Source organism: Balaenoptera musculus, chromosome 5, assembly GCF_009873245.2.
Source record: "Balaenoptera musculus isolate JJ_BM4_2016_0621 chromosome 5, mBalMus1.pri.v3, whole genome shotgun sequence".
Classification (NCBI taxonomy): domain Eukaryota; kingdom Metazoa; phylum Chordata; class Mammalia; order Artiodactyla; family Balaenopteridae; genus Balaenoptera; species Balaenoptera musculus.
Window position 1 is genome coordinate 64,805,799 of NC_045789.1, and position 21,837 is coordinate 64,827,635.

The following is a 21,837-nucleotide window of genomic DNA, read 5'->3' on the forward strand; positions in this document are numbered from 1 at the left end:
TCAGATCTTTTGCCCATTTTTTAATTGGATTGCTTAGTTTTTTGCTCTTGAAGTGTATGAGTTCTTTATGTATTTTGGATATTAGCCCCTTATCAGATCTAAGATTTGCAAATGTTTTCTACCATTCACTAGGTTGCCTTTTCATTTTGTTACAAGAGCCATTTTGTTATGTTTCAAAAGTAGTAACTTACAGAATGTCCCTCAATTTGGATTTGTCTGATGTTTTCTCACAATTAGACAAAGTTTTGGATTTGGGGGAAGAATAGCACAGAGGTGATGTGCCTTTCTTGAATAAAAGGATACTTTGAGGCTATGAAAATGTTCTATTTCTCCTTAAACTTTCAGTCACTAATTTAACACACATTTATTGATCTTACCTGCAGCAGTTATTACTATGGTGTTTTGATGGTGACTCTCTATTTCTCTCATTTTTCTACACTTACTAGTTTTCCTCATTCCTTCTACTTCTCTTATTTGGAATTATACCATAAGGAAGAATTATCCCTTCTTTCCTCATTCGTTCATTTTTGTCAGTATGGACTCAAATATTTACTTTATTCTTGTTTTGTTGTTCAAATTGTTCCAGTGCTGGTCATTGGGAACTATTTAAAGTTCTCTCCTGTGTATTTTTGCTCTCATTCTTTTTTTTTCTTTTCTTTCTTTCTTTCTTTTTTTTTTTTTAAGAATTTTTTTTTTAATTTATTTATGGCTGTGTTGGGTCTTCGTTTCTGTACGAGGGCTTTCTCCAGTTGCGGCAAGTGGGAGCCACTCTTCATCGCGGTGCGCGGGCCTCTCACTATCGCGGCCTCTCTTGTTGCGGAGCACAGGCTCCAGACGCGCAGGCTCAGTAATTGTGGCTCACGGGCCCAGTTGCTCCGCGGCATGTGGGATCCTCCCAGACCAGGGCCCGAACCCGTGTCCCCTGCATTGGCAGGCAGACTCCCAACCACTGCGCCACAAGGGAAGCCTCTCTTTCTTGCATTTCTTTCATTTCTTTCTTTCTTACTTTCTTTCTTTTTTTTTTGAGCAATACTTTATACTCTGGCACCTAGATGTTCTGGGCTCATCTAGTATTTTTCCTTGACCCAGCCATTACCTCAAGCTAACTCTGCCTCCTTTTGTAAGAGAATGGTATATTTCAAATGATATTTCAACCTTCCTTTTGCTTCAGAATGATTTTCAGTTGTAAGTATTTAAAAATGTCTATATTATTGCAAAATTAAAACATACACAAAGTAGAATCGAGGACTGGTATAGATAACTCCAAGGGATTCACCCAGTTTCAATAATGAGCTATAACAATCATATTTTACCATATGTTCTCCATTTTTAATTCCTGCAACATTGGACAATAAATCCCCACTTCATGCCATATCACCAGTAAATATCCTAGTATCTAACTGTCTTGTCTAATTTATAAAGACTTTTATAAAACATACTCATCACAGCCTTGTAACATTTAAGAAAATTAACCATTGTTCCTTACTATCTAATACCCTCCAAATTCAAATTTCCCTGTTTCAGTCTTTTTATACGTGGGATATTCAAATCAGGGTCCACACCAGGTCCCTGGATAGCCTCCAACATGCTATATTTGGATGTTATATTTCTTGTCTCTTTTATATTAAGAAATAAGATAATAATAAACAGTTTTCCTACCCCTTCCCCCAACACACTTAAAAAAATTGATTTGTAGAGAAACTGAGTCATTGGTGCTATAGAATTTCACATTCTGTATTTGCATGCCATTTAGCTTATTCCTTCATTTCCCATATTTCTTAAAACTCAGTAACTAAACCTAGAAGACTGATTAGATTCACATTCATCTTTTAGATAGGACTCCTTCATTGATGGTGCTTATGTACTTCTTACCACATCACATCATGAGCACTTCAGGCTGGCTGACCCACTTTTGGTGATACTAAGATTGCTCATTGGGTTCGGATAGAGTCAGCCTGCTCCCTCCATTATAAAATTCCCCATAACCTTTCACCTAATGGTTTTTAACATTCATTGATAGTTTTTGCCTAAATCCATTATTTCATTAGAGATTGAAAAATGGTAATTTTCTAGTTCTATCATTCCTACAGCACTCACTATTTGGAATTCTTCTTTAAAAGTTCCCCTTATCATGTGTCACCTGAAATACAGTTCCTACGGGAACGGCAAGATACATGCTTGAGTCTATCCTTTACTTGTCTATTTTCAGATATTTCAATGACAACAAATGATATATTTTTGTTAGTATTGTAAATTCATGAACTTAAGTATATCTGCTGTGCTTCATTCTAGTATAGTCATTTTCCTGTTATGCTCAAATTGTCTCGTCTTAGGCCAGTGGGAGCTACTTCAAGTTGGCTCCTGTGTCCTTGGACTGACCCCAGTTGACTTTGATAGCTTCCTTTCTTCCTGGTACATCAAGATGTCCCATGTTCATCTTGTACATTTTCTGTCCCAGACCTGGAATCAGTAATTTCTTTAAATAGTCTCCAGTCTTTTCAGTGGGAGATGGTATTTGCAGAACACTCTTGCATGCTAAGATGCTCATGCCTCATGATGTCTTTGCTTCATGGTTTCAGTAGACAAATCTAGAAAATGCATGCTTTTTTTTAAAAAAAAGAGGAGTTTATATTAGTAAGTTTATATTACCATTTACAGTTAAATTTACTGTTACCGGGCTTTAATTTCTTTGATTTTTTACTTGTATATTCCCTCTGTTAAGCTTAAAAATCTCGGTTTCTAATGACATTAATGTGATAACGTGTTTAATCTTACAATACTCACACTCCTATGATACTGTAAAAATAACACTACCAATATTACTAACAATTAAGCTTCTGCATATGGTTTTAGGTTTGATGGATTTTGACAAGTGTATACAGTCATGTAACCACCACCATAAACAAGATATTTCTGAATATACAAATGGACAATGGCCAGATTATATACAAAAATAGAACTCTGCCCCACCACCTGCAGCAACCAGCTGAGGAAGCCAAACTAATATGTTCAGTAACCAGTCCAGGAAGTCAAACTACTATCTGTAGCAATCAATCTAGAAAGCCTAATAATAGCCCCTGTAGTAATGGGCCCCAAACGACCAGGACTTGATTAATAACCCAGCTTCCCTAATTTTGGCCCCCACTTCTGACTTAGGACCAACTATAGAGAAAGCCATATACATACCTTTAACCAATCACCTAGTATGCTTGGGTTCTTGTTAGCCTGCCAACACCTCCCCCATGCCAATGACCTCCAATCAGGCCTCTTCCTCTAAAGATGGATATTCGGACTATTTGAAATATTTCTCTCTTGCAAACAATGTCACATGCCTTATGCATTTGTCATTCTGTATCTTTACCAAAGTACCTTTGGGATACCTTCGAGTCACAGAAATAAAATAAAATTTCCATATCAAAGAGTAAATGCATACGTAGTTCTGCAAGATATTCTCAAATTCCTCTCCTATCAGATTTGTACTCTCTTGCATTTCCAACAGCCGTGAATGAGGGGAACTGTTTTCCCATTCCCGATTGAATATTGTCAAAGTTTTGAATTTTTTCCAATAGAGAGGTGAGAAACAGGATCACACTGTATATTTAATTTGTATTTCTCCTATTATGGGCAAGGTTAAGCATCTTATCATATGTTTAAGTGTCATTTGCAATTCTTTTTTTATGTATATATCTTTTACTAATTTTTCAGCAAATTGCAGTTAGTTTTTTTAACTCTTCAATTTTAGGAGCAATCTGTATATGGAAGATATAAGTGTGTTGCTACATAACTTGCACTTTTTCCAGTTTGTCATTTGTCGTTTGATTGAATATAGTTTTTCTTTTCATGCAAAGGCTTCTTATATTGATGTAGTTAAATTAATCGTTTTTCTTCATTGTTTCTAGATTTGAGTGACAGCTAGGAGTTTTCTCCACTCTCAGTTTATAAAAAAATTCACCCATGTTTTCTTCTAGTAGATTTAAAGTAGTCCTTTTTTTCTTTTTAATATTTTTATTGATGTATAATTCACACACCATGCAATTCACCAATTTAAAGTGTACAATTCAATTATTTTTAACATATTACATTATTTTAAAAAATTATGGTATAATATATATAACATTAAATTTGCCATTTTAGCCATTTAAAAATGTATAATTCAGCAGCATTAATTACATTCACAGTGTTGTGCAACCATCACCACCATCTATTTCCAAAACTTTTTCATCACCCCAAACAGAAACTCTATAACCATTCAGTAATAACTCCCCATTTTTTCTTCCTCCCAGCCCCTGGTAATGGCTAATCTACTTTCTGTCTCTGATTTTGCCTAGTCTATATATTTCATATAAGTGAAAGCGTACAATATTTGTCCTTTTGTATCTGGTTTATTTTACTTCATGTATTTTCGATGTTCATCCATGTTGTAGCATGTATCAGAACTTCATTGCTTTTTATGGCAGAATAATATTCCACTGTATGGATATATCACATTTTGTATATCCATTCATCTGTTGATGGACACTTGCATTGTTTCCATCTTTCGGCTGCTGGGAATAATGCTGCAATGAATATTGGTGTACAAACATCTATTCAACTCCTTGCTTTCAATTCCTCTGGTTATATACCTAGGAGTGAAATTGCTGGGTTGTTTGGTAATTCTGTGTTTAGCTTTTTGAGGACAAGTCAAACTGTTTTCCACCATGGCTATACCATTTTACATTCCCATAAGCAATGTATGAGGGTTTCAATTTCTCTACATCTTTGCCAACACTTCTTGTTTTCTGTGTTTTAAAAAAATAGCCATCCTGGTAGGTGTGAAGGGGGATACATTTTGGTTTTGATTTGCATTTCCCTAATGACTAATGCTCCTGAGTTTCTTTTCTTGTGTTTATTGTATACTTTGCAGAGATGTCTATTCAAGTTTCTTGTCTATCTTTGAATTAGGTGTTTGTCTTTTTGTTACTGAGTTGTAGGAGTTTTTTACATTAAACCCTTATCAGATATACAATTTGCAAATGTTTTCTTTCATTCTGTAGGTTTGTTTTTCACTTTCTTGATAATGTTCTTTGATGCAAAATAACTCTGTTGAAGTCCAATTTATCTAATTTTTCTTTTGTTGCTCTTCCTTTTGATGTCATAAAAATCCATTGCCAAATCTAAGGTCCTGAAGATTTACCCCTATGTTTTCTTCTAGGACTTTAATGCTCTCAGGTTTTACATTCACATCTTTAATCCATTTTAAGGATATTTGTGTATGCTGTAAGAAAGGGGTTCAATTTCTTTCTTTTGCCTGTAGATATCCAGTTGTCCCAACACTATCTGTTGAAGAGATTACTTTTTCTCCTTTGAGTGAACTTGGCATCCTTTCCAAAAATCAGTTGACCATAGATGTATGAGTTTATTTCTGAACTCTCAATTCTATTCCATTCATCTGTATGTCTATCTTTATGCCAGTACTATACTGCTTTGATCACTATACCTTTGTAGTAAGTTTTGAAATTGGGAGGTGTGAGTCCTCCAACTTTGTACTTCTTTTTCAAGATCGTTTGTCTATGTGGGGTCCCTTGCAGCTCCATATGAATTTGACTATTGACTTTTCCATTCCTACAAAAAAAGCCATTGGAATTTTGATAGGGATTATATTGATCTGCAGATCACTTTGGGTAGTACTGACATCTTGACAATATTAAATCTTCCTGTCCGTGAAAACAGGACATATTTCCACTTATTTAGGCCTTTCAAGATAATTTTTGATACCCCTTAGTAGAATACTAGTTTAGGCAAAACCATCCAACTCCTTCCAAAGTTACCAAAGAACACATAGGCAAAAGTCCAGAATGTTGAATGAATGCATCGAAACACATTTCACTGCAATTCACAAAGCATCAGTTTATTTTCATATAAATAGTAGTCACTGATAAAAGGAAGAAACAAAATCATGATTATCAATATTTACTTAGGGAACCATTTTCATAGAACACTGATGAAGGAACATGGTATACATATTCAGAGTGGCAAGGGACACAGGGACAAGCACACTAGATTGAAAGCATAAAAGCATATTCTCATAAGGACCAAGCAATCCTTGTTGTTGGAGGACCAAATGGAATCATCATTAAGGTAAGTAGAATCAAAGTTCACGATCCGTAAGTCCTTCTTAAGGTATGCATGATTCAGCTTGTTTACAGTTCGAACAAAGGCATATTTGGAAGCACAACTATATGCTTCCAAACTGTACACTTTCTTGAAGTGCAGATCAAAAAATGGATTGTCCTAGAAGAAAAAGAGAGACATGATTTTGTTTGTAGCCAGGAAAGTAGCTAGACTTCCTGGATTCTCTCATATTGATTGTTGTATTGATTGTAAAGTATCAGTATCAAACGTTTTCCCAAAATCTACAAATGAGCTTTCCAAAACTACCTGTTTCAAACATGTTGCTTCTAAAAAGAACAACAATAAGAAAGATTATTTTGAAGCATCTGTGATTTTTTCAATTATGCAAATAAATATGTGTCAAAAATGTGCAGTTACCAAGTCTTCGCAGGGTAGTGAATTGAGAGGATGGATGGGGATGAGAAGAAAAAATAAACCCAATTATAGATTTCCACAGGAGAGAAAAGGTTTCTCCTTTTCTCTACTAGGAGGTCGTCCGTTGTGCTATTTCAATGGTAGAAGGGGGAAATACAGAATGGCTAATCAGCCTTTGGCATACAACAGATCACCAACTTGCTGGCTTTGAAGTTAATAGCAAGGAATTACTTTTTTTTTTTTTTTTTAATTTTATAGCTACTTTATTTATTTATTTATTTATTTTTGGCTGTGTTGGGTCTTCGGTTCGTGCGGGGTCTTCTCCAGTTGCGGCAAGCGGGGGCCACTCTTCATCGCGGTGCGGGGACCACTCTTCATCGCGGTGCGCGGGCCTTTCACCATCGCGGCCCCTCCCGTTGCGGGGCACAGGCTCCAGACGCGCAGGCTCAGTAGTTGTGGCTCACGGGCCCAGCTACTCCGTGGCATGTGGGATCTTCCCAGACCAGGGCTCGAACCCGTGTCCCCTGCATCAGCAGGCAGATTCTCAACCACTGCGCCACCAGGGAAGCCCAAGGAATTACTTTTAAAGTTAATAGCAAGGATCATTAAATCATTTGACTGAAACTGACAATTTACTAAAGACTGACTCACTGGATTGCTCTAGGCTGTATACTTCTAGTGGAGATGTTTCAGGGAAAAGTAGGCATCAAACCTGATCTAGGTCCTACATGTTAAAATAATAATCATTGCTACTGTTACTAATAGCAGTAACAACTATGCCTTGCATTTATAAAGTGCTTTTCAGTTTACAAAATGTTTTTGCATTCATTATCTGCCTAACTCCTAACTCTCTTTGAGGGCAGAGGTTTTCAGTCATTTATCTTTTGTGTATCCACAGCAACTACTAAGTTCTCAACAAATGTGTGTTGAACTGATCTGAAGTAATCCTATAATAAGAGAAGTGGAGGTAAACATTGCCCTAAATGATAAAGAGGCAGAGAGAGAAACCAGACCAAACAAAAGTATTAATGACTTGTTACCATGCAGTGTGTAAAGTTTGTACGTAAGAACTTATGTATTTGCAATTTCTTTTTCAAATAGGAAAATTCTTAGAGGAGACAGGAAAAAGAACAAGGGTTTTGGAGTCAGCCAACTGTTTTGACTCTGATGTAACCATGGGCAGGGCACTTATTATATTTGGCCTTCACTTTTTAGATGGGGTTGCTATGAAGTTTGCATGAGATTAATCATTTAAACTGTGATACTAGTATGGAGCTTAATGAATGATAGTTCCTTTTCCCAAATCTGTCCCCAAAGATTGTGATACTGGTGTTAATATCACCTTGCTTTACACTATTAAAATTTTTAAAAAACAAAACAATACTTTAAGAAAAAGAATGTACAAGAGTGATGTGATTTTAAGTACAATGTTCTCTAGTCACACCTTGCAAAATGTTTCCTAGCTGTCATGATTGCAGATTGAAGGACAGTTCTTTAGAGAATCTCAGTGAAAGGAAATCCACACCCATTCCATCACCAGATACTAATCATACTCCTTATGTAGTTTCCTCACAGAAACATTTACTCCTTATCATGTAGAAAATATCCTTTGTTCTTTTGAGCTACTTGGAGAGGATTAAGTTTTTCCATTAGCCTGATAATTGAAGCCTAAGCAGGCATGAACATAGAATACAAGTTCGTCCATCTGTCCCTTCCTTCCTTCCTCCCTCCCGCCCTCCCTCCCTTCCTCTCTCCCTCTGTCTCCCCCTTCCTCTTTCTTTCTTTCTTTTGATAGAGCTAAAAGGGAATCTCATAGTTCATTCAGAAATCCCTTGTTTATAGTAGATTAAATATAATGTAATATAATGTAATGTAATAGTGAATAATAGTTTCCAGAGGGGTGAAGCCCAGGCCACACATGTAGTTATTGGCAGAGCCAAGACAAGGACTAAGCTCTCACTCAGCCCAACCCCATTTCCTGCTACATCATTCTCTCTTCTGTTGCACCACGTCAGTCTCCAAATTCCCAGTCATTCTGATTTCTGCTTTATAAATTGACTTCAATTTCAATTCCATTCCATTTTAAAGTTGACAACTTTTGGCTTGAAATAGCTCTATTTAAAACATTGCTATCGAGAAAAATATAATAAATGCTGACTCCTGAGGATTCAATTGCAAGAGGGAAGACAAGTGGTAATTCCCAGAACAACTGAGATATTTTTACTTCATCCACAGAAAAGAAATATTTAAAAGAACTACTCTTTGGATATTATAGGTTTTCTTCTGGCAATTTAATATTTTAGGCCCTAAAGTGATCAGAAAAATAGAAATACTCTATTTCCCTTTTGTATCTAGTTCACTGTGAAAGATAACAATCTTCAAATGGGAAAGGGAATAATTAACAACATAGAGATGGAATTAAAGACCAGAAAGGTGAGGAGAAAATAGAGCAGAGCTAGCTGCTTCCAATGAATCTAAGCTGACAGGCTTGATTAATACATCCTGGGCACTGACCAAGCTTATAGAAAATAATTATGACATTAGTAATATTTGGGGTATTACTGTTGGGGTGGGTATAAAAGATGGGGTCTGTAAAATCTTTCTTTCTTAGAAATTTATTTCCTAGTTCTGTAGAAATGGTTGTATTAGATGTTCTCTATCATTTAATAATATACATGCAGACTAAAAGATATAAGTGCTGTATAATTGGCTTATAAGATCAGCCAATTATGTTAAACTAGCGTATCTACCTTTATTGTGTTTGTCATTAGCCTGATTAGAAAGCCCTTTAAAATTGATTTTTTTAGAAAGCATTTGAATGCATTTTGTTTGGTATTATATTTATTCAATAAAGTATTTAATTAGTGCTAAGTTGGACCCTGTTGCTAAGCCCCAGCAAGCAATCATCCTAGATAGGGTTAAACCCCCAGTAAAATTGCCATATTGCACATGTCTTAATGAAGTTTGAATGTAAAATAAATTGTACATTCACTTGAGCACTTGAGAAAAAAATAAGAAAATGGTCAAAAAAAGAGGTGGGCATGATTAATTCTTGAAACTACAGATTAGTGAACTTGACACTGACTTGTGATAAAATTCAATGCAGTATAGAAATTTTGGCAAATACCTAAAAGTATATAGAAGGAAATACTTTAAAAATTTGTACTCCTATGACACAGAGATAATTATTGTTAAAGTACTGGTTAGTTTCATATATACATTTACATACCCACATACATTTTTTTTTGTATTAAAATTTAAGGTTCAGCTTTCAATTTTCAATACTATGATAAATTAAATATGTAAAATGAGATAATATTATAGAAAAGTTTTGTATTCAGCTGACTTTTAAAAAACGTATTAAATGGTGAACAATTGTGTTCTGAGGTATTCTTTTGGAAACATGACTTTTAATGACCATGTTATGTTCCAGCATATTGACATGAAAAAATATATTTAACTATTTCCTAAGTGTTGAACATTTAGGTAGAATATATTGTCAGAAAAATGCTATGTGATTACTTAGGAAAGAAAGCAATGAAATCCAGCATGCTTTCACCAAGAAGTCATGCCAAACACACCAAATTTTAAAAATAGGATTCCTAGGTGATAAGATAATAGCAGATAACATATATTGATTTCAGTAAAGATCTTAAGGGAAAATTTAGATATTCAGACTAGATAATTAATAAGGCAGAATTAAGTGGCAGAATTAAGAGCTTGTGTCCATCTAACTTACCACTGTATCCTCAGAGCCTAGCAGAGCCTGGTATACCATAAATTCTCAGTGAATGACTGAATACACAAATTTGTAGAGATGAAAAACAACCAGTCTAAAGAAGACAAATTGATAGATTTGGAGGTAAAGTCTAGTTCCATCTCTAGAGTAGTTATTTGACCTTAGGCAAGTCAGTAAATCTCTTTATGTCTCATTTTCGTCATCTGTAAATCAGGAGTAATGATAGAATCTAATTCATGGGATTTTTGTGACAATTATGTGAAGTTATATATGGAAAGAGCTTTTTGTGGTTCCTGTCATCTGGTAAGAGTTTACTGAGTGTGAGATGGTAGCAGGTAGCAGTACTACTAGTAGTGGTAATAATAGTAGTAGTAATGATAACCTATCAATTACCTAGAGGTATGCACTTAGCCCTGCCTGCTTCATCATTTTTATTATTGACTTGAATGAAGTCCTAAATGCTGTGTGCATTAAATCTGTATCATACTATAGTGAATATTAAAAAATCAAAATATTAGAAGATTTGATAGGTAGGAACAATAGACCAACCTAAGAATATGGCATTTAATCAGATTAAGAATAAATGAGCTTAAATTCTAATTCATCCAACAATAACAGAAATATTTATTGAGTCCCTGATAACTGCCAGGCAGAAGGCTACAATAAAAGATGAAAAGGAATGGTTACAGTTTTTTATCCAGAGGGGAGACAGAGTAAGCCAGCAGTTGCAGTTTGTTGGATTATTTACATCCACTGTGCAATGGGGTTATAGGGCAGAGGGACATGAGTAGGACTTTACTCCATGGGGAATCTGAGAATGGGGTGAGGGATGGAGGTGACTGGGCTTTCTAAGCCCCGAGAGTATTAAAGCACTTTTGCTGTATAAAGTTTTAGGGGAAATGACCAGATATAAAGAAGCCAGATCATCAAGGGCTTTTATCTAGATTTTATTCCATGTACGTAGAAGGTATGGCAGATCAGGTTAAATGGCAATTCATGCCCAAAAGACCTGAGGTCTCAGTTGAGTGTTTACTAGAAATAAGAATCCAGATCAAAGGAAATACAAACTGGTCACGCTGATTCTAAAGTATTGTATTTAATTCTGGAAAAACTGAAACATTCCAGAGGAGAAGAAATTGCATAGTGAAGGGTGTTGCAGCAACGTCATGGGAGAAAATAACAACAGCTCTATGACCTCTTAGTGTTTGTATAATCCTGTCATATTATCTTATTTGATCTTCATATGAACATTATTTAAAGAATGAAATGGTTACATTTAACCCAGAAAAGAGGAAACTTGAGGGAACCTTATTAGTGTCTTCAAACATTGGAAAGGCTGCTATGTGAAAGGAGGATTGGGTTTGTTCTGGTTGCTTCAAATGATGAAGCTGGGACTGATAGGTGGATGTTATAGTGAAGGAGATTTTAGTTAAACGTAAGTGGGACATGTAAAAATAAAAGATGTTAATTTGGAAATAGAATGGATTTACTCATGTGGTAATGAGTTCTCCATCAGTAGAAGAGTTCGAGGAGAGACTGGGAAAACCACTTTCAAGTGGTCGTACAAGAGATTAAAGTACATGCCTTTCCCCACTTTCAACACAGAGGTTGTAGGATTTCCAAGGGTTATTGATCCTTCCAGAGGATCAAGCAGCTAACCGACAGTAAAATCTGAAGAAGATGAGGAAAGGAATCCCCACAACTTATGGAGGAAACTGGGCTGGGGAGAGAGTGGTGGTGGAAGCATCAGATATTTAAAGTTTCAGAACTGACTGGAAGATTGTGTTTAACCTGTTAAGAAGACCTTGGGAAAGATGCTTTAAATCTAATAGACAAAATTCAAATTTAAACTCATAAAAACAGAACAAACAAACCAGTAGGTCATCCCAGTAGATTAAACTGTACCACTTAAGAATAATATGTCATTTTAACACTCAGTACGTGCCAAAAATATATGAAGTAAGATATTAACCATAAAGGTCTCCAGCATATTGATCCCACATCTCCCTTACAAAACATAACACTTACTGTATCTGCTTCTTTTCCATCGATCATCCGCAGATCGTTCAAAGACCACTTTTTGGTTACTTCATATTTTTCATCTAAACCTATTCTGTAGTGTTTCACCATAACTATTTTTACTTCTTCATTTTTGGTCACTGTAGGACAGAAAAACACTTCGTTTACATAGACTCTTAGAAGATAATAAATTATTCATCATCATACTTTTCAGTATTTATGAATCTCCTTTTCCTATAATAAGCTTGAATGTACATTGTATCTGCACCCCAGTTATGAACCCTGAGGTATCTGAAGCTTCATGAGTATGCCCTCAAATTTCCTCAGTGTGTTAACTTTATTTTTGCTGCAATTGTGGTCACATACAGCCGCGGTTATGTCTGTCAGATAGAACACCGAGCTCTGTGCTTTCAGCTCTGAGCTTTGTGGTGGAGGATAGAGTTCAACTCAGGGCAGGAAATAGGAGGCTTAGTGTGAGCATACAGTCAGTGCCAAAGTATTTACCAGAACAAGTTGGAATTTTAATTTATGACAATATAAGAAAATGAGGTCAGGAAAGTAAACAGTTCTGCTCACACAGCAACCCACTGTTGAAGACTGACCATGCAAATACTTGTGCACACTTTTTTTTTTTAAAGTTGCTGTGAGATTTTTGATGTAAGAGTGCTTGCAAAACAGCAACTACTGACCTATTTGGTATTGTTTGAAATTTTTAATCCTCTGTAGTGTGTATACAAAATTCTAGTATTCAAAATGTGCCATCGAGACAAAAAACTTTAGTACTGTACTTTGAAAGATATGGGAAAATCATTGCTTATTTTATGTGAACAACATGAGGGAAATAATTTCCTGGTCTTAAAATCATTGTGTTTGGTCTCATATGAACACATTAGAAGAATCAACATTTAATGTTAGAGTTCCTGGACTGAAAGTTATCAATGAGTTCCCAAGGGAGTATTTACTGGGTATCCACTATTTGCCTGATAGAACTATTACAAATGCCACAGGGGGTACAAGTATGAGACATGGTCCCTGCCCTCTGGAAACTTATGGTTTTGTTGAAGAGACAAGGCTAACACACATGTGTCACATAAAATATATAATATGAAGGTATACATGTATATTATAAAGAGGTGGCAGTGGGAACTGAATATCTTAAACTTTCAAGATGGATGATGTCACTTGGAGAGTTACAAGCTGGTTCTGTCTTCTAAGAATGAGACTGGAATTTGTCTTTGGGGAAGACTCTCTTTTGGTTCTGGAAAGCATCACTTTGGCATGACCTCCTAGTTAAGAAGATTAAAACAATATATTACAATAAAATCATAGTGATAGATAAGCAATATGGAACAGACTATATGTTCAACAGAAGTTCTAAGAAGGGAGAGGATTCGAATAGTTAAGGAAAGAATTATGGAAGAAATAGAATTGGAGATAGAGCTTTAAAATTAGTAAAGGCAAGGATGATACTGATGGCATTTCTAGGTGAAGGACAGTATGACAAAATGAGTAGACAATAGACCCTGAACTTCACCAGGTAGGATTAGAGACAGTGGATTGTATAGATTGATTGGTGTTAGGATATGGTGGACAACAAAGTTAACCAGGTTGTGGAAATGTTTTGAAAAGTGACAGAAACCACTGTGGTCTCATGGTGTCTCAACCCCCCTCTGATGGGAGGGATTGGAATCTGGCCTGGACATTGAGGGCTCCAGAGTTGGGACTGGTGGAGGGAGTATCCTCTGTAAGTACAGGTGATACTGAAATTAACGCAACCAGTTGAGCTTAGACTTCATGATGGAGCTGAGCTCAGTCTCCCAGAGAAGGGAGTCTGAGCAGGTTGACAAATCTAAGAAGAGGGCACTATGTCAGGAGTTCAGTGAAAGCTCATACTGTAATACATATTCAGTAAGTCTCTTTCCTCCTTGAGCAGGAGACTAATACAGCTGTGTCCTGTTGAAGGAGTATTTTTCTGGAGTCAGTGATGCCCAGGATACATTGAAGAAGAAAAGAAAGAAGAACTGGAGGTCCCTAGAAGAGGCAGTGTGTCTTAGTGGGCTCTGGCATTAAACATTCCGGATTCAAATCATGACACCACTTCTTTCAGTGTGGTCTGTAATCTCATTATTTAATCTCTAGAGAGATTAAACCTCAGTTTTCTTATGTTGTAAAGTGGACATCAGAGTGATACAAACCCATAGGGTATAAAGATTAAAGTATATAAATGACTTAGGATAGTGCCTGGTTTATAGTAATTGTTTCCATTTTTGTTTTGTTTTGTTTTTGAGGCTGTTGTTGGAATCTAGGCATAGGATGTAGGCAATGGAAATAGAAGTGGTAAATCTAAGTTAGATTTTAAATGAGGCATTCACAACACTGGATGGAAACCAAATACATAAGCATGGTTGGGCGGAATAGTGAATTTAGTCTTTGATGTACAGATGAACTCCATAAACTATCTCAGAAGAGAAGGAGATGATGGAAGTTTATAGTTTAGGAATGAAGATACAGACTTGGGATTTTTCTGTGTGAACAGGTTTCCAAAACTAGGTTTATAGGGAAAAGAGCAGAGGAAAGAGGTGAAACAGAGTAGAGAAAAAAAAGGTGCCAGCAGAGAGGTCTAAGAAGGGCCCATCAGAAAAGAGACAAGCCCAACAGTGCAATGCTACGGAAATCAAGAGGACAGAGAATTTCAAGAGTTGGAGACAATCCCATGAAGTTACTTTGCTGGGTAACTTTGTTCAGTCCTGGCACTGAATCTGACTTGGGGAAGATCATTGATTTCTTCCCTGAGGGCAGTTTCTCTAGAATGGGGAGGGCAGAAAACAGCTTGTAGAGGGCTTCTTCATGGACTAACCATACTGAGTGTGTACTATGCGCCAGTTCTTATGTTACGTAGCGTTTAGAAAGAGAGAGAAGAGAATAAAGGCTATGATTTAGATCACATATTCCAAGAGTTTGGAAGAGGAGTGATTGCATATTTTGAGGACAAAAGGAGTGACTGAGGGGCATGTCCTGGAGGGGACCCAGTGTGGAAGATCTTAACCCTGGGTAAGGAAACTGGCTCAGAGACTGTGAGTCTCCTGAAACTGTGCAAAATTTGGTGGGTTTCTGCCCGTGTACACTTCCCCAACCCTAAAAAAGGTCCACTTCCACTGGTCTAGATGTTAGCTTTGGGAAGAGGAAAGGAAAAGGGAAAAGAAGCCATTAGGCTGGTGTGTTGAAGTGGAAGCATGGTTGATTCTGTCATACTTACTAAGGACAAGATTTTGGAGGCAGTTCCTTCCACGAGGAGGTAATTGTCTGTCCAGACAAAGGCTCTACCTCAGAACCAAATAATAATGTTCTTGTTCTGGCTAGCTGTCTCACTGGTGACTTAGGAAGTGGGAGAGGATGGGGATGGGGAGAAATAACTGGATACTGTATAAAAATATCATTTGAAGCAAATTCCACTGTCTCATCTACATGTTATGATAACCAGCTAATTGGCTGTAGACCCACTGATTTGTTTCATTAATTTGATAAGTATTTGAGTTCTCCTTTTGTACAAAGCCCTGGGCTAGGCATTGAAAAAATGCATTCCCCTATGGCACCATTCCTGCTCTTGCTGAGATTACAGAGAGTGGGGCTTCAGAGAGAAAATACACCATCAAGTGCTGTGAATGAGGCATGGACAGGGTCTTATAGGAACATGGAGAAGGGACATCTTCATCCCACTAGGGGTCAGAGAGAGCTTCTTGAAGGAGGTTATCTGAGTTGTAAAGGACCATGGGAGTTAGCAGAATGAAGAAAGGGGTAAAGGGAGTTCTGGAACAGCATGTGGACAAAAGCGTAAAATACTTGAATCTTTTGAGTCCTTACAGGCATTTAGTATTGCTGGCATGAAGGGTAGGGGTGAATAGGTGGTAGGAATCAGGGTAGGCAGGAGCTGGTTCCTGAATGGTCTAGAATGCTACGCTAAGGAATTCAAATATTATCCTGAAAGCTCTGTTTGTGGGGACATTGATGAGGGCGAAGAGTGTTGTTGCTGAAGGACATTACGTGAATGGTCAGGCTGAGCTTTACATTTTAGAAAGTTTTCTCGGGCAGTTCTGTAAAGGATGGGTGGGAGGGAGGGAATGAAGAAAGAGATGTTAAGAAGGTAGGATCTACCAGTCATCAAGTTTTCTTACATTAATGGTCACTGTCCCACTAATAACAAACTAAGAAAATAAAATGCACGCTTTAAAAGTTAACCTTTTGATACAGTGATGCAGCACAGAGACGGTACAACCTCTTTAATTTGGCAAAATAGTCTCCTCTGTAGCCAAGAGCTTCCAAGAACTGTCTTTAGCCAAGAGTCAAAGTCTGCTCAGGCTGGAGTGGACCCAATCCCTAAGTTCCATACTTGAGTTCTGCTGCCAGCTAAAATTAAATGGCCGTATTCACATTAATGCAGCGGCAGAGTGGAAACATCACGTTGTCTTAAAACAGAAATGTGTTTATATAGTCAAAATGTTACAGAGTTGGTTTCCGTAATATCAGATGGGCCGCTATCTAATTATGATTTAGTGATATCTATAGACCCAGGGACTTTCAGAATGAACCTGCTCCAGTTTCACTATTTTAGTTAACATTTTCAGAACAACCATCTTAACTTCACGCTAACAACTTATCTTCACTTTTAATTTCAAAATAAACATTGTTGTTAATAACTGCCTCTATTAGCACGGTGAAATAGTCACTATTATTCATGAGGCTAAGTGGAAAGAAGATTGACCAAGTGAACCAATATAATTTGGCAGAACAGGAAAAATAGTAGCCCACGAGTAAACTGCACAGAAGAACTTTAAATACATAAACCACTGTCATTTTACAATCCCAGTGTTACATAATTGTTTTCATCATTGAAATTAAGTAATAGGGAAAAACTACCATGAGATATCAAAGACAAGAAGCCTCAGTGAAAATGTTTCAATGTATTGGTGACGTCTTGGGGTTGTTGAGAATGCTATTACTGATTTCATCAAAAAAATAACTTTCAAATAATTTTTCTAGAAATATTTTAATCACATCGATTTTGGGCCAATACTGGGTACTCTAGATTTAATGCTTGTCCCTCCTTCCCCTCAATTCCTATGTTGAGATCCTAACCCCCAAGGTTATGGTAGTAGGAGGTGGGGTCTTTCAGAGGTGATTAGGTCATGAGGGCAGAGCCCTCATGAATGGGATTAGTGTCCCTATAAAAAGACCCCAGAGAGCTCCCTTGCCCTTTCCACCCTGCAAAGTTAGAGGGAGAAAAAGTGGTCTATGAGGACGCAGATCCCCACCAGACACCGAATCTGCAGGCACCATGTTCTTGGACTTCCCAGCCTCCAGAGCTGTGAGAAATAAATGTTAGTTGTTTATAAGCCACCCAGTCTCTAGTATTTTGTTTCCTCTTCTTGTTAACTTATTCTTATTTAACACTCTTATTGTGAACAGTATAAATGATTTCACAAAATTATTCATTTCTCCAGTTCACAGAGAAGAAGTTCTTTTTTGGCATCAAAATGTAATAGGTATGGAGAATTTATGCATACTATCTTCATAATTCTAGCAAGTGCCATTTATTTTCAAATTAATTACCTGTGAATGGAGAATATTTTCTAAATATATGTGAATACTTAAATCTGTATCAGAATATGTATACAATTTTTATTTATAAAATAGAAATATACATACTTCCATATGTTTACTGTATATTTTATTTTTATTATAAATATTTATTTACAGCATATACTATTTATAAATAAATACTTCAGCATGTGTTTTCACAATAGATACATTCTTTTCTGTAATTTTAACAATATAACCCCACCTTCCAATTTGGAATAAAATTCTAGCCCTATTTGGAATAGAATTTATCATTTTTCCTCCCTAGTTAGGATTTAAGAGGAGAGCACTATATGTAGATGTAAATGTTATTATTTCTGGTTCAGAGAGGTCAACACGGAGGCCAGAGCGTTGCCCCATATATCACAGCTGGCAGGTGGGCAAAGCAGAGTCATGTTTCACACCAGCTGTGTCGGACTCCTAGCCTTCCAAGGTCCATTCCACCATACCCTGCTACTTCCCATCCAATCAGCCATAATCACTTTACATGCGATTTCAAGTCCTTCAGAATTTCTTTAACTCATTTGCATTCTCATCACTGCACAACTGACTTGTCCCTTTCTTGTTCCCGTACTTTATAGAGCTCCTCCCTCCTTCCTAAGAAGTTGCCGCTTTTAACAGCCAGGGATAATGATGTTCTAGGCTAGGGGAAGCTAATTTCAAGGGGAAATGACCATGTAAACCCTGACGTGGGAGGAGACCAAGGTGCCAGGAAATCCCCAATGTAAATCCTAGCAAACTTGAGAGAGGGAGACAGAATTTAAGACATCTGCTTTTTGATATTGACCAAGTAAGTTATCAAGGCAACAGTAAATCACAATCATCTGGTTGTGAGACCCCTGCAAAAGGCAGACTCTGATTGGATAAATAGAAAGTTTAACTTATTTAAACATATCTTTTTTAATTTGAGAAATGCATGATGGGATTTAACTACTCTAGACTTGATTCTCACAAACTTAGAACTGCTGGATTGTAGGATATAAAGAGGAAATCATAACTATACGTCTCCCTACTCCCAGAAGGTGGTCAACATTCAAAACCTGGAGTTACCTGCCTCAGCAGTTGAGATATGGCCTGCTTGATTCCTATCAATGGAGATTTTCTGAGTAAAGCATAGTCAAAGATTTAGGACTAGCAAGCATCACACTGACTTTATTTTAAATTACTGTTCCGTCTAATTGCATTTGAAATGGTCATAAAGAGAGGCCACATTTGGGGAATGTGCTCTCAAGTTGATGGATGTGATATGTAGAAGAGTCATAAAGTTGGTGAGTGAACATGACTTATAATGTTAACTTTTACCTGGAATATCACAATATTGTCTTCTCTTTCTCACATCTAAGAGAACCTTGTTTTTCCTTTGCTTCTAACATGACAGAATCATTGAATTTTACTAATGAAAGTGATCACCTACTTTATGTGGTCGTTGTCCAGGTGAAAACATTGAACCCTAAAGAGGTTGCCTTCACACGTGTTAACAATGCCAACCCCTTGTTGTTCCAATCCTGGTTAAAAGGATTCATGTCATTTATGAAAACAGACAGCAGGTGACCCCAGCCCACAGTGTCTTTCTCAGAACTTGAGGATATTGGGAAAAAAATTACATCCCTTTCCAAAAATTTAATTGTAGGAGTGTTTTGGTTTTTTTTTCCATGTCAGATAGAATAAGTTAATTATATAGTTGGAGGAGGGCGTTAAGATACATGTGGTAAATTAGATGTAAATAATGCCTGGTAAATAAATATGCATTATTGATTGTTCTATTTTTTTATAAGTTTCTTAAAAAACACGTATACACTAATTTTATGTGATTAGTAATTAGCTTTATAAAGTAGGATTATAATAGGTATAAAATTATAAAATTTTAATGTTGGAATAAGCATATTCTCTAATATATTAAGTCAAGATACTTTGAGATATAGTGATCTGATCGTTTGAATATAATACAGTTTCTAAAATTGTTTCATTTGACCTTTTTCCATTTGATTTCTTTCTTTTTCCCGGACTGATTAAGTTTTGTACCTTGCTGATATGCTAAGCCTTACACTTTTTATTTATTTGGCAAAATATGCTAGGTAACGTATTACATAAATGTTAGTATTCTTATTATTAAGTAAATATTAGTATACTTATTAGGAATTACAGAATTTTAGAGTTCTTAGTGCTTTCTTTAAAGATGTTCTACTTCCCTTATAGTACCCCCTCTTGACAACCTTTGAAAGTTCTTCTAAGCAAATTATCAGGAAAGGAATTATAACAAATTTTCTGAAAATGCTGAACTGTGTGCCTTAAAAAGCAAAGTCTACAATGAAAACTTAGAGTTTCTAAGCTCTTTCCTCCGAAGCCCCTGAAAACTATTAAAAAGCATGGATTGGGAAAAGGAAATGCTGTATATTAAATTCAATAATGGCACAAGAATTTCTGTCTAAATTCAGCACAAAAATTACAGGTTAGGTAAATCATAATTAAGTGCAAAAGCTTATTCCTACATTTGGACAATTTTCATGAATTTTTAAAATATGAGGGAAAATATTTTAATTAGTTTAGAGAACATTTCCTTAAAGTTCCATCTTCATGAACTAATTTCTACCATTAAAATATTGTTTCTGTGTGCATACTGTGAGAAAGAATTTTTAAAAGATCATTTCTCTTTTCAAAATAAGCCACCAGGAAGTCTAAATAAGCCTCAGAAGAAAATCTAAGGTCTTTTTTTTTTTCTTTCCTAGCATGAAAAGAGAGAACCCTAGTTGTCCAGATTTGTTGGAAATAGAGCTGTATAACTCAATTCTCCAATATGTTTTAAAATATATAGAGAGCTCTCTGTTGAATTTTTTAAAACAAGCTCTTACACAAGAAAATCGCATGCCATGCAAGTGAATTAAATAAAAGACTGGAGACTAAATAATCAAATCAGCAAAAGCACATACCCAGTTTCATTTCTGAACAATTAACCAAAATATTCTTAATACAATATTTTTTTGTCTTCCATTTTAGCACTAAAAAAAATTCTGTAGAATCCAAATTCTTAATCTTCGCATAGTTAAGTTCTATCACAAGAAGATACATGTGCTGTTATTGCATAGGAAAATAAACACCCAAAAATGTCCTTCTATCACCCAACCATCTTGGGGTTATTTACATTTTGAAATGATAACAGAAAGAACAGATTACCTGACACACAGAGGTAATACCTGTCCTGGACCGAGAACTCTATTTCAATAAACTCGTACAGATTCTGCGAGAGTGGCTTAAACAGTTTCTTCTCCAAGTCCTCCTTTACCAATGATGACATTTCCTCCAGTTCCACTTGGCCTGAGGTCTTGGCTCCAGCTCACTCTTTCTCTCCTTCTGCTCCCTAGATTTCTTGTTTTGGTTTGCAGCTCCTCGGTGAGTCCTGCCCACCTCCTAACCCTCACTTTCAACTTCTCATTCCTAGCCAGACCCAGGCTCCCGAGAGCACTCAGCGCGGTCAGACCCCTCACTGCGGTATCTGCCCAGTGGCAGCAGCGGCGGCAGCCAAAACACAGCAGCGGCATCAGCTCCGCTGTCACTCTCCAGCATCCAGGCTCAAGGAGGCTGCTCTCTGGAGCTCTCCTGTGGTTTGTGGATGGGGAACATATTTATGAACACCAGCAGATACACTTGTGGAGTCCGCTGGTCTCCCTAGTCTAGTAACCTTTTCCCCTTTCACATAACTCTGCAGAGGAAGACCACTACTTCAGCTTGATTCCGTTACATAAATCAGCTGTCTGGCTCTATTGATTGGGATCATCTTCCATTAAGAACTTTGCTGTCATCGGCAAGAGAAAAAGCACCCGTGCTTTCTCCTGACACTTCCAACAAGTCTCTTTCCCTCCTTTTTTTCCCCTCCTGCCATTCACTCAGACCTTTGTTTTCATGAGAATCAGCATCCACTCCTG

General features: G+C 36.7%; 1 protein-coding gene across 2 annotated transcripts; it reads right to left on the bottom strand.

The window, feature by feature from the left end:
* Positions 1-6,003: 6,003 nt before the first annotated feature.
* EXOC1L (exocyst complex component 1 like) lies at positions 6,004-21,327 on the bottom strand. 2 transcript variants are annotated; one of them, XM_036853311.1, is made up of 3 exons: positions 21,089-21,327; positions 12,293-12,423; positions 6,004-6,270 (listed from the first exon to the last, which is right to left on the bottom strand). In XM_036853311.1, the coding sequence occupies exons 1-3, from the start codon at positions 21,207-21,209 to the stop codon at positions 6,004-6,006; spliced, it is 519 nt and encodes a 172-aa protein (XP_036709206.1). In that variant the 5' UTR covers positions 21,210-21,327. The 2 variants fall into 2 exon arrangements, with proteins under 2 accessions (XP_036709206.1, XP_036709207.1); XM_036853312.1 differs by lacking the exon at positions 21,089-21,327 and adding an exon at positions 12,539-12,612.
* Positions 21,328-21,837: the final 510 nt, after the last annotated feature.